This window comes from Suncus etruscus, chromosome 11, assembly GCF_024139225.1.
Source record: "Suncus etruscus isolate mSunEtr1 chromosome 11, mSunEtr1.pri.cur, whole genome shotgun sequence".
Lineage (NCBI taxonomy): Eukaryota > Metazoa > Chordata > Mammalia > Eulipotyphla > Soricidae > Suncus > Suncus etruscus.
The window spans coordinates 91,458,653-91,472,233 of record NC_064858.1 but is presented as its reverse complement, the minus strand read 5'-3'; the positions used below and the strand labels follow the sequence as shown (position 1 = coordinate 91,472,233).

Genomic DNA, 13,581 nt, shown 5'->3' with positions numbered 1-13,581 from the left:
TTTTCCCATTCTGAAGACTGTTTTACATTTTCTTTAGGACAGATCTACTGACAATAAATTCTATCAATTATTTTATCCTATGAGTGGTTTTGTACACTATCATTTTAAAAGATCCTTGCTAGGGGTCAGAGAGATAGCACAGAGGTATGGTGTTTGCCTTGCACGTAGCCAATCTAGGACAGATGGTGGTTTGATCTCCAGTGGTACCCCATGCCTGCCAGGAGCGACTTCTGAGCACAGAGCCAGGAGTAACCCTTGAGCGCTGCCAGGTATGACCCCAAATCCAATAAATAAATAAATAAATATCCTTTCCATCCCCTCTCTACAGAAGTCCTAAGACATAATTTAGGCTGGCAGTTACTTTCTTTCAGAATGCTGGACAGTCCAGTAAGACTGGACTATAAGACTTTCATTTCCCTAAGAAGTCAATTTGTTTTATCTTTACTTTGAAAGTATACAGCATTTTTCTTATTATTATGAATATTGTTTTGCTTTTAAAATTTTTTATTAAAATTTGTTTTGTTTATATTTTTTCAGCTTGAGATTCACTTTTTAAAATCTGTAGTATTGCTGGAGAGAGAGCACAGCAATAAGGCATGCCACCAACCTAAGACAAATCCAAGTTTAATTCCCGGCATCCCATATGGTTCCCCCAAGCCCGCCAGCACAGAACCAGAAATAATCCCTGAGTGCCACAAGATGTGGCCAAAACAAAACAAAACAATGCATACTTTGCATCCATTTTGGAAGGTTCTCAAGTATTTGTTCAACCCCCAGGCTCATTCTTTTCTATCCCATAAAAATAAATTATATCCACTTAAATGATAAATTTAGTCAAATTATATCATTTGTCCCTTAATCTTTCTCTAAATTTTCCATTCTTTGGTCTTTCAGCTTTAGTCTGTCTATAGTTTCTAGACATCACTTAGTTTATAAATTCTTTGATTTTGTTTAGTATTTTACCTACACATTACTTATTTTTTTCATAATATTGTTCAGTTTAGCTTTCTACTTGTTATTAGTTTTGTTCTTTCTGATTCCTTTTTCTTAACACATACCCCCACACAGAATAATTCAGTTTCTGTCTCCTGGACTAGGTATGTAGTTCAGAATTTGGGTACTTGCCTTACATGTGGAGGCTCTGGATTTTGATCCCAGGTACCACAAAAAAATATTTTTGCCTCATACTCTAATATCTGATTTCTTATAAGTCTGCTCCTTATATCCATTTTCTTTTGGACTTTGATTTCACATATTTCCTTTCTATTCACCTATACTGTTTTTTCCATTAGACAGAATCTCCAACACTATAATGAACATTTTAGAAATAATTTGTGTCAAGGACGCTATTAAGTCTTTTTTCTGCATCGCACCTAGAGATATCACTATTTTCAGATTATTTTTTCTTTTTTTTTTTTTAGGCCCTCCCAGCTATGCTCAGGACTTAATGTTGGCTCTGCATTTAGGAATTATTCTAGGTCAGTGATGGCTAACCTTTTTGAGCCGAGTGCCCAAACTGCCACACAAAACCAAAGAATGCCCAGTCCTCCCAATGGCCAGTCCAGCCCTGTTGCCAGGTGAGCTGCCAGGCCATGCCGCATATCTAAATTTTGGACCTTCCTGTGTGCCATCTGCAAGGCCATGACGTGCCACAGCTGGTACTCGTGCCATAGGTTCGCCATCACTGCCTAAGTAATGCTTGTGGAATTTCATTTGTGGTACCAGGAAGCTAGGTCTAGCACATATAATGTAAACACTTTCTCTATTATCCTCTCATTGGCCACAATTCTAGATTACTTAAGGCAAGCACATGATATAAAAATTCAAATTTTGGGTATTATTCGTTTTGGGGGGCCCACACCCAGTCATGCTCAGGGTTTACTCCTGGCAGACTTGGAGATCAAACTTGGATCAGCCGTGTGCCAAGGCAAATGCTCTGCCCACTGTGCTGTCAAACAGGCCCAAAGTTTGGGATTTAAATAGTCTGCTTTCCCCCCCAACTTTTACTTAGGTTCTATAATCTATAATACTACCGGCAATATTTTCAGACATATGATGTTCCAAAACCACACCTCAACCAATGTCAGCATCTCCCAAGATATCCACTTCAAACCAGTCCCTGCCACTCCCTTGGCAAACTTAGCTCTGTGAAACAGACACGCAGGATTTAATTACTATTAGTCATTTGTTACTGCATCTTTAAATTCCACATATGAAAGAGATCACTCTGTATTTTCCCTATTCCCTCAGATGGACTTCATGCAAAAGATGTCTTCTCATTCTATCCAGTAAGCAGTGAACTACATAATCTTACCTTAAAAAAAAAATCTGAGCTGTAGTCACTATGTGTATATACTACTTTCCTTAACCACCCACCCATCTGTTCTTGGGCACTTAGATTATTTACAAATCTTGATGAATGTGATCTGTGCTGCTATGAATACAGGAGTGCAGAAAGGGTTTTGTAATCGCATTCTGAGCTCTTGGAGTAGATGCCAAGAAGTGGAATTGCTTGTCAATTTTAAAGTGAGTTCTAAAGGCACCAATCATATGGGGCACAATAAAATGTGAATTCCTAGGCCTGATTTGATTTTGAATAAAGATACTTTTAACAAAAGTATTATTATGGATGTGGGCATCGGTTGAGTCATACCCAGCAGTCCTCTGGGATTACACATGGTGCTATGTGCTCAGGAGGAAACATGAAGGTGCTTGGAGGACTTATTATGTGGTGCCACAGACCTAAAAGGCATTAGCAGCATATTCTGGCCATTAAATTTTATTCCTACACTTTAGTTTAGAAATACAAATTAGGGCCCAGAGAGATAGCACAGTGACATTTGCCTTGCAAGCAGCCGATCCAGGACCAAAGGTGGTTAGTTCGAATCCCAGTGTCCCATATGGTCCCCTGTGCCTGCCAGGAGCTATTTCTGAGCAGACAGCCAGGAGTAACCCCTGAGCACCGCCGGGTGTGGCCCAAAAACCAAAAACCAAAAAAAAAAAAAAAAGATACAAATTAGGGACCAGAACGATAGCACAGCAGTAGGATGTTTGCCTTGCAACAAGTGAATCCAAAACAGATGGTGGTTTGAATCCTAGCATCCCATATGGTACCCCGAGACTGCTAGGAGTTATTTCTGAGCACAAAGCCAGGAGTAACTCCTGAGCATTGCCGGGTGTGACCCCACCCCCCCAAAAAAAAAACCCAAACAAAGAAAAATTACAAATTCAGTAAAAATCAAAACTACTTTATTCAAAATAAATGCATAGTTTCCTAAAATACTTCGTAAGGGTTTTTTCTTTCTATCTGAATGAAATGTATGATCCCCACTTTTTTTTTTACTTAAATTTACTATCTGATTCAACAGTCAAGAAAATTCAAAACAGGGGCCAGAGCAGTGGCACAGCGGTAAGGCGTCTGCCTTGCCTGCACTAGCCTAGGACAGACTGTATTTTGATCCCCCAGCGTCCCATATGCTCCCCCAAGTCAGAAGCAATTTCTGAGCGCATAGCCAAGAATAACCTGAGTGTCACTGGGTGCAGCCCAAAAACCAAAAAAATAAAAAAATAAAAAAAATAAATAAAAACAGACCCCTTCCCAAAAGTGAAACCAATGAAGTTAATTTGTTTACTAAGCTAAAATTGTATAAGAACATTTTTAAAAAAGCAAATTAGGATTAAAATAACATGGTTTAATACATTTGAAAATATTCTAGTTTTAAAAATGTACTTTAAAAATTAGGTTATTATGAGGCCAGAGAGATAGCATGGAGGTAAGGCATTTGCCTTGCAATGCAGAAGAATGGTGGTTCGAATCCCGGCATCCCATATGATCTCCTGAGCCTGACAGGAGCGATTTCTGAGTGTAGAGCCAGCAGAAACCCCTCAGCGCTGCCGGGTGTGACCACCCCCACAAAATTAGGTTATTTGGGACCGGAAAGATAGCACAGCGGTAGGGCATTTGCCTTGCATGCAGCCAAACAGTGGTTTGAATCTGGGCATCCCACATGGTTCCCCAAGCCTGTCTACCTCAATTTTCATGCTCTAGTCTATAAAATGAAATGGCAATATTTACCCCAAAATTTTAAAGACTCAAAAAAATAAATACACACACACACACACACATACACACACAGACACACACACACACACACACACACACAAGATTTCTATGAGGGTTAGTTAATATGTAATGGTGTCTAGCATACAGGAAACCTTATACAACAAAATATCAATATTATTACACAGTCTTCTCCAAGATCATTTTTGGAGTAGGACCTGGGGTCACTCCTAGGATTCACCTCTTAATGATACTTAAGTTGGCCATGTGGTTATGTCTGGGGATGTAACGCTTCTCAGGCCAATAGGTACTGGGGCCTGGTGATGTGGGCAAGATTTTAATGACTACATGCAGGACGTATGTTTCCATCCCCTCAGCTTTTTCCAAACTCGCTCTCCAAGAAAAGTGACTATCAAGTCTTTACAAGTCACAGAATAATAAAACATGAACAATTCAAGAAAAGCATTTTTATTTCTTCTTAAATATGTACCTTTCGTGCTATTGGTTCTTGACCGTCCATCAATGTGTACCAGCTGACAAGCTTGTTCCAGCCCTCGGTTGGTAATAATATGTAATCCAATTCATCAATAAGATGTTCCTTAAGTGACTGGGCATCACCATCTATGAAAAGGAAAATAAATGGAATAAATGGAACATGTCTTTAAATACTCTAGTTTTAGATGTTTCAAATTATTTTAACTCATAAAGACCAATTTATTTAAAACAAGCTGAAGATCACTCTAAAGAGGATTACATTTGAATCTACACATTTCAAAATAAATGCACTTAAAATGTTTCAATGTGTGCTAAGAATATTTTAAATAAAATTTTTCTTTAGTCGTCTTTTAAAAATTGAGACTACATGGGGGCCGGGCGGTGGCACTAGAGGTAAGGTGCCTGCCTTGCCTGCGCTAGCCTTGGATGGACCGTGGTTCAATCCCCCGGTTTTCCCATATGGTCCCCCAAGCCAGGAGCAACTTCTGAGCGCATAGCCAGGAGTAACCCCTGAGCGTCACCGGGTGTGGCTCAAAAACAAAAAAAAAAAAAAAAAAAGAAGAAAAAAAAATTGAGACTACCTTCTTTGACATAAAAAGATTTCAAGGAAAATGATTATTAAGATGTTATAATTCAGGGCCAGCGATGTGGTGCTAGAGGTAAGGTGTCTGCCTTGCAAGCACTGGCCAAGGAAAGGACCACGGTTTGATCCCCCAGCGTTCATATGGTCCCCCTAAGCCAGGGGCAATTTCTGAGCGCGTAGCCAGGAGTAGCCCTTGAGCATCAAATGGGTGTGGCCCGAAAAAAAACAAACAAAAATAAGATGTTATAATTCAAGGATTCATTTTCAAACTATGATTCAACTCAAATACTTAATGTAAGTATGGGAAGAGAACTAGAAACAATATCTTGACATAATTATCTAACTACTGTGAGACTCACTTCTTTACTTGAATTTCATTTCACTGAGTTACATAAAACATATAAAGGAGATTTTCCCATTGAGTCAATATTACTTTACAGGGGAATCTGAGGACCAAACCTATGTTTTCTTTTAATCACCCAACCAAACCTGTTCTTGGTAGCATTACAATGAGAAGACACTATTCTTTTTGTGGGGAGGGGGTGGCCTGAAAAGCAATTCAGGGCCTTAACACAAAGTACATACACTCTACCTCTAAGCTAAGACCTCTGATCCCAAATGATCATTTTTTTTTGTGGGCGCAGGGGAGAAGTTTGGGCTATACCTATACCTGGCTGTGCTCATGGCTTACTCCTGGCTCTGCTGTCAGGAATTACTTCTGGCAAATCAAGCAACCTATCGGTTACACTACCACTTCAGCCAGTCCCAAAGTATTCTTTTTTTATGCTTTTTTGGACAACACCCTGTGACGCTCAGGGGTTACTTCTGGCTATGTGCTCAGAAATCGCTCCTGGCTCGGGAGACCATATGGGACGCCAGGGATCGAACCAAGGTCTGTCCTTGATTGGCTGTGTGCAAGACAAACACCTTACCACTGTGCTATCGCTCCAGCCAGCAAAGTATTCTTAATTCAATGTAACAAAATAAATCAAAAAGCAGAAATAGAAGAAGAAAAAAAAATAGGAAGAATGCTAAGGAACAGAAAGAAATTTATTCCATGTAGGATCAATCTATAGTAATATATACTAAATATTCAGAAAACATGAAGCAGAAATAGGAAAAGTATAAATTCTAATATCAGGTGTAAACTTGGTATTAATTTTTAATTTAATTAATTTCAGTATTTAAAGCTTAGCTCCCAGATCTGAGAAAGAGAGCATGCACTCGTATCATGTTGGCCCCAAGGATTTCAGCTAGAAGAAAACCAAATAAAGACTCTAAGACACATCCTGATCAAAATGAAGGAAACCATAGAGATAGAATACTGAAAGCAGCAAGGTCAAAGAGAGAAATTACATACAACGGAGGGTCCTTAATGTTTACCAAATGAGACCCCCTGAATTCAAAACCAAGATGGAATATATTACAATAAAATAAAAAGACTACATGAAACTTAAACCTCACCAAGAATTTTTCACCTAGGAAACTCTCATTCAGGTTTGAAAAAAATAGTACACAACTCACAGGTAAATAACAGCTTAGGAATTTCCTAGACTCAATACCATTTTTACTAGAAGGACTAAAGGGTCTACTTTAAGACAAGATGAATTCCACAAGCACACCAAAATCTTACAAAATGATGGCACAAAACTCCATGACAATAATCTTTCTCAATGTCAATGGGCTTATTGCACCAATTAAGAGATAGAGTGGCAGGATGGATTAGGAAATTGATCCAACATTCTAGCAGGAAACAAATTTAAATAGAACAAATACTTTGGCTCTAAGTCAAAGGCTGGAAGACAATTCTTCAAGCAAGTAACACCATCAAAAGGGCTGGAAATGGCATTTTAATATCAGACAACACAGACTTCAGATTTACAATGGTTATAAGAGACAAAAAGGATCATTTCCTAATGATCAAAAGAAGTGTATTGTTTATACTCGAGTATAAGCCAGCACACCTAATATTACCCTAAAAACTGGGAAACTTAATGACTTGAGTATAAGCCAAGGTGGAAAATGCAGCAGCCACTGGTAAATTTCAAAAATAAAAATATATACCTGAAACAACTACAATAATTGAGAAATCAGTAGGTTAAATGTTTTTCAAGATTTATTGCTAAAGAAAACTGTAAATTAATGACAAAAACTATAAAACTTTAAATAAAGTGCAGAAAACCATAGCTTAACAGGTGATCACGCTAAATCACAAAGGTTAAAATCCCTCAAAACCGGCTCCAACCTGGTCCTCATCTGTATGTACAAACAGAGCTTCAGCTGTATCTGATGTGAGGGTATCAGCATAGACATTGTCATCATCACTGGGTTTGCAGATATCATCACTGCTGTCGGTCTCATACAAACTGCAGAATAATGTGGGCTAAATAGTTCAGTTGCATACAGTTCAGTTCAGCCGCCTACCTCTTCAGCTCAGCTTTGACTTGGGGACTAGAGACTATGAGCGTTTGATTCAGTGCACACACACTGAGTAGTAGATCAGACAGACAGACAGACAGATAGATAGATCAGGAAGAACTCCTAAACATGTATTAATCTAAAAAGGTATCAACAAGATACTTAAAAAAAGCAACTAAGAAACTTGAAGACATTGATGGCAGCACAATAGCAGCTTCAAACTTCAACACAGCTGTGGCCTCTTGATAATTAGACTAAAATTCAGCAAGGAAGTACTATCCTTGAAGGAAGAGATGGATAAAAAAGTGTTTAGAAGATATACATAGGGTTTGTCATCCCCAAAATATGAATACATTTTCTTTCCATGCACATAAGACATTCTATAAGACATACCACGTATTGGGCTAAAAAATATTACTCCATAAAAACAAAAGCATACAAACAGTATCTACTATTTTCTCATATCATGATGCACTGAAAATAGAAGATAACCACAAATGGAAAGGGAGAAATAAATCTAAACAGCTCACCATTAAACGAGTTGGTCAGACAGAAAAATCAAAGAGGAACTCAAAAGTTTCTGAAAAGAAATAAGAATGAGAACAAGCTATCAGAACTCATGGGACAGAGCAAAAGCAGTTTTAAAGGTAAAGTTTATAGCTTTGCAAGCATTCGTCAAGAAGAAAAAAGGGGCCCACATAGATATTGACTGTACAGCTTGAGAAATAAGAGAAGGAACAAGAAAATAAGCCAAAACCAGGAAGGATGGAAATAATAAAAGAGCAGAAATTAATGAGCTGGAATCACACACACACAATCCAAAAGATCAATAAAATCACAAGCTGGTTCTTTAAAAAAAAATTAACAAGATCAATCAACCATTAGCAAGGCTCACAAAGAAAGTGAAATTGAGAATCCAAACAAACTGAATATGAAAAGAAAGATATTACGACACTGCAGAAATCCAAAGGATTATGAGACCACTTTAATAACCTTTATGACAAGAAACGAGAATCTAGAAAAAAATGGATACAATTCTTAGACTCCTACAAATACCCATGGCTGAACCAAGAATACTTGAACGGATCTATCACTATTGAGTTAATTGAAATAATAATCAAAAGTCTTCCAAAAAAATAAAAGCTCATGCTAAGATGGATTCACTACTGAGTTCTTTCAAGCTTTTAAAGAGGACCTATTGTCAATCCTTTTCATGCTCCTCCAGGAAATGAAGAAACGTCACAGATAAAAAAGCAGAGATACCAACTAAAAGAGAAAGAGACAGAGACAGTGAGACAGAGAAAATTATAGGCTAATATCCTTGATGAACAAAGATACAAAGATCTTCAACAAAATACTATACAAATAGAATCCAAAAATTCATCAAGAAGGTCATACATCATGACCCAGTAGGATTCATCCTGGGAAGGCAAAGATGACTTATATGCAAATCAATCTACATTACATCATATCAAAAAAATCATATGATCATATCAATAAATGCAAAGACTCCCTTCCTTCCTCCTTCCTTCCTTCCTTCCTTCCTTCCTTCCTTCCTTCCTTCCTTCCTTCCTTCCTTCCTTCCTTCCTTCCTTCCTTCCTTCCTTCCTTCCTTCCTCCCTCCTTTAAACAGAAAAAAATGCAGAAAAAGCATCTGATAGACTCAGCACTTATTCATGACAAAAACTCTCAACAGAATGGGAACTAAAGGAACTTACCTCAGTACAGTAAAAGCCATTCACCAAAATCTCAGACCTAACGTTATACTCAATGAGAGAAAAGCTAAAAACCTTTTCACTCTCACCAATCTATTCAATATAGTACTGGGAGTACTATATTGTCATAGCAATTAGGCAAGAAAAAGAGACTAGAAGATTCTAGATACAAAAGAAAGAAATCTCACTATCTGTAGATGACATGATACTATGTTTAGAAAATCCTTAAAACTCTGAAAAAGCTTCTAGAAACAAGATTTGTATAATAAATTGGCAGGCTATGAAATTAGTATGCAAAAAGCCCATGGCTTTTCTATATACAAATAAAAAAGATATTAAAAAAGCAATTCTCTTCATAATCCTGTCACAGAAAATCAAAGTACCTTGGAATCAGCCTGACTAAAGAGGTGAGGCTTACAAAAACAAATATACAAAAAAAAAAAAAACAAAAAAAAAAACACTACTTCAAGAGATAGGTGAGAAAATTTAAACACTTTCCCTACTCATGGATTGGAATGGCAATACATAATCATAATATAATCATAAGAATGACAATACAACTCAAAACATTTAACAGGATCAATGCAGTCGCTATAAGGATACCCATGACATTTAAAAAAAATAGATTAACACTATTGAAATTCATATGGAACAATAAAGCTCCATGTAAAGCTAAGGCAATCTTGGGGAAAGAAGATGGGAGGCATCACCTTCCCCAACTTCAAACCCTACTAAAAGAGGTAGTACTTAAACAGCAAAGTATCAGAATAAAAACAGATTCCGAGATCAATGTAATGGAGTTGAATATCCTGAGAGAATGTCAAGCATATGAATAGTCTTCAATAAGGGAGCAAGAAATGTAAAGTGGAGCAAGGAATAGCTCTTCAGCAAGTTGTGTTGGGAAAACTAGTAAACTAGCAAAAACAAACAATAAACTTAAAACATCTAACATCATGCACAAAGGTCAAATAAGACCCTGATATCAGACTTAAATCTATAAACTATACAGAGAAAAATGTAGGCAGAACTCTCAATGACAATGAAGCTAACAGTGAAAAACCAGTGAACAAGCAAGTAGAAGTAATGATCAAAAAATGGAACATTAAATTCAGAAGCTTCTGCATCTTAAAGGAAACAGTGACCAATATACAAAGACTGCCCACAGAATGAAGAAATTGGTCACCCAATACCCATCTGCTAATATCTAAAATATATAAGGCACTGGTAGAGCTTAGCAAGAAAGATATCATCCAACCCCATAATAAAATGGGGAAGAAAATAAACAGAAAGTTCCTCAAAAAAGAAATACAGATGGCCAAAGGTATATAAAAAAATGTTTTACACCACTAATCATCAAGGACATGCAAATCAAAACAATGAGATTTCAGCCCACACCACATATCAAAAAGAACTAGAACAACCAGTTCTTGCACAAATGCAGAAAGAAAGGAACTTTTCTTCACTGCTGGTGGGAATATCAATTGGTCCAGCCTTTTTTGGAAAACAATATGGAGATGCCTCAAAAAACTAGAAATTGAGCTTCCATATGACTCAGCAATACTTCAAGTAATATATAACCCCAGGGACCCAAAAGCATAATACAAAAATGCAGAAAAGCCCTTTGCACTCCTATGTTCATTGTAGTACTCTTAACTATAGCCAGAATCTAGAAACAACCCAAGTGCCTGAGAATAGATGAATAGATAAAGAAACAATAATACATCTTTGATAAAGGGGCAAGAAAAATAGAGGGGAGCAAGGAATGCCTCTTAACAAGTGATGCTGGGAAAACTGATCAACTATATGCAAAAAATGTTAACTCAAGACTTGACTTCATCATCACAAACGTCAAATCAAAATGGATTAAAGACCTTGATATCAGACCTGAAACTATAAGGTACAGAGAAAAACATAGGAAAAATACTCGATGATACTGGTAAAGGCATTTTTAAGGATGAAATACCATTGGCCAACCAAGTGGAAGCAAAGATAAGCAAATGGGACTACATTAAACTACAAAAAAGCCTTTTCACTTAAAAGGCAAGGTGACTAGGATGCAAAGACTATCCAGAGAATGGGAGAAACTATTCACCTAACACCCATCAGATAAGGGTTAACATCTCAGATATATAAGGCACTGATAGAATTTAGCAAGAAAGAAACATCTAATCCCAGCCAAAAGTAGGGAGAAGAAATGAACAAATATTTCCTAAAAGAAGAAATACAGATGGTCAAAAGGTACATGAAAAATATGTTCCACATCACTAATCATCAGGGAGATGCAAATCAAAAACAATTAGATATCTCACACCACAGAGATTAGTACACATCACAAAGAGAACTGTGCAGGCGCAGATGCAGGAAGAAAGCGACTCTCATCTGCTGGTGGAAATGACTAGTCCAGCCTTTTTGGAAAATAATATGGATACTCCTCAAAAAACTAGAAATTGGGCTTCCATTTGATCTAAAGATATACTCTAGGAACCCAAAAAAAAAAAAAAAACAGCATGCAGAAAAGCCTTCTGTTCACATCCCTCTTTATAATAGCCAGAATCTGGAAACAACCCAAATGCCCAAGAACTGAGAAGTAGCTAAAGAAACTGTGATACATTTACACAATGGAATACTATGCAGCTGTTAGGAAAACTGAATAAAAAGTGCTTATACATGATGGATATTATGCTGAGTGAAATAAGTCAGAGGGAGAGAAAAAGACATAGAATAATCTCACTCATTTTTGAGATATAAGAAAAATAAAAGAGGGGCCAGAGAAATAGCATGGAGGTAAGGCATTTGCCTTGCATGCAGAAGGTGGTTCAAAATCCAGCATCCCATATGGTCCCCCAAGCCTGCCTGGAGCAATTTCTGAGCATAAAGCCAGGAGTAACCCCTGAATGCTGCCGGGTATGTGTGGCCCAAAAACCAAAAACAAAACAACAACAAAAAAAAGATGAAAAAGAAGAGTATGGTAATAATATCCAGAGATAATAGAGATAAGGGCCAAGAGGACTAGTCCATGGCAGTAAGCTTAGGACAAAGAGCGGGAATTGCAGTTACGGTGGAGAAGGATTCCTATGACAATGATGTTGGAACTGATCACTTTGAACAAAACTAGGGTGCTGAAAGAGGATAAAGTGATATCCACGGTACCCCTTCATTAACAATAGTGCAAACCACGGTGTCAAAAAGGGAGAGGGGCTCTCCTTTCTTGGAGCTGGGAGTCTAGCAGGAGGAGGTTTGGAAGGCCCCCGCCATGCCGGAGGTCTGCTTGACCAGGCCTAGTGGGGGTGCAGGACTTGGGTAACCCCAGCACCCCTCTACAGCCTTGCTCCAGATCTCCAGGGCTTTCCCGGGCCACATGCCTGGGCAAGCCAGTGAGTTGGGTCCCTTGGTGGAGCTTGAAGGTACCCTAGGCCTTCCCCCATTATCCATTCAGCTCCTTATGGAGGGTCTGGGTGGGGCTCTGAACTTCTGGCCTCCCAGCTTCTTGAAGTCACTGGTAATCTCTGTCCAGTCTATATTTTCAGAATCGCTCGGGGGCAATAGCCCCCGCGCGCACAAGAAACATTAATAGTACTCACACAAGAAACATTAATAGTACTCACTATCATTGAATTATGTTTTTATGTATGCAGAATGTCCATTTTGTACTCTGCCCTTTTGCATACCCCTTCATAAGTTCATATTTCTCTTTAACTTCTTTAATTCCTATCATCATTACTCCTCATTTACCCTTTCTAACTTAAGTACTGGAGAGTCCTAAGTCACAGACCAAAGTGGTGCCCTGGAGTTAACACCCACCCAACTATTTTAAAAGGCATAAAAAAGACACTTATATGTTTTCAACATTTTATGGGTGTTTTCTCTGACGTCTATAAACTTTTGCTGAATATTTTCTTATACAGTGACGATTCCCCCCCCCCATGTTTTTTATCTTCTCTTTGTGAACTGCTCAATATGGAATTTGATGTGAAAGAATCCCTCAGTTTAATACTTATGTTTGAACCAAGTCATGGGTCTTGTTGGAAATATTCTTACGCCCCCATATATCTGATAGCACCACGTGGCTTTATTTCTTGTTTGCTTAGGCACACTAAAATGGGAAAATACTATACATACCAATAGGTTCTTATCTAATAGAGATGGGAACACACAAATCTTGTAGTGCAATGAGACCTTACACCCTGAACATTGACATAAAGACCTGGCACAGGCCTCAGAAGAATGGGCATTCTCCATTCACCCCTTGATCTACAGAAGACATTTACAAAACATCCAAGGTTGTATATAACATCACCTGGTGGCATTCC

At 38.0% G+C, this 13,581-nt stretch overlaps 1 protein-coding gene across 3 annotated transcripts in view; it reads right to left on the bottom strand.

Annotated features, from left to right (window-relative positions):
• Positions 1 to 13,581, bottom strand: part of USP15 (ubiquitin specific peptidase 15) — a 128,691-nt gene that overhangs the window by 85,977 nt on the left and 29,133 nt on the right. For all 3 annotated transcript variants that reach the window (XM_049782736.1, XM_049782737.1, XM_049782738.1), the window contains exon 3: positions 4,551 to 4,681. In XM_049782736.1, coding sequence (XP_049638693.1) covers positions 4,551 to 4,681 — 131 coding nt within the window. The remainder of the gene's footprint in view (positions 1 to 4,550; positions 4,682 to 13,581) is intronic.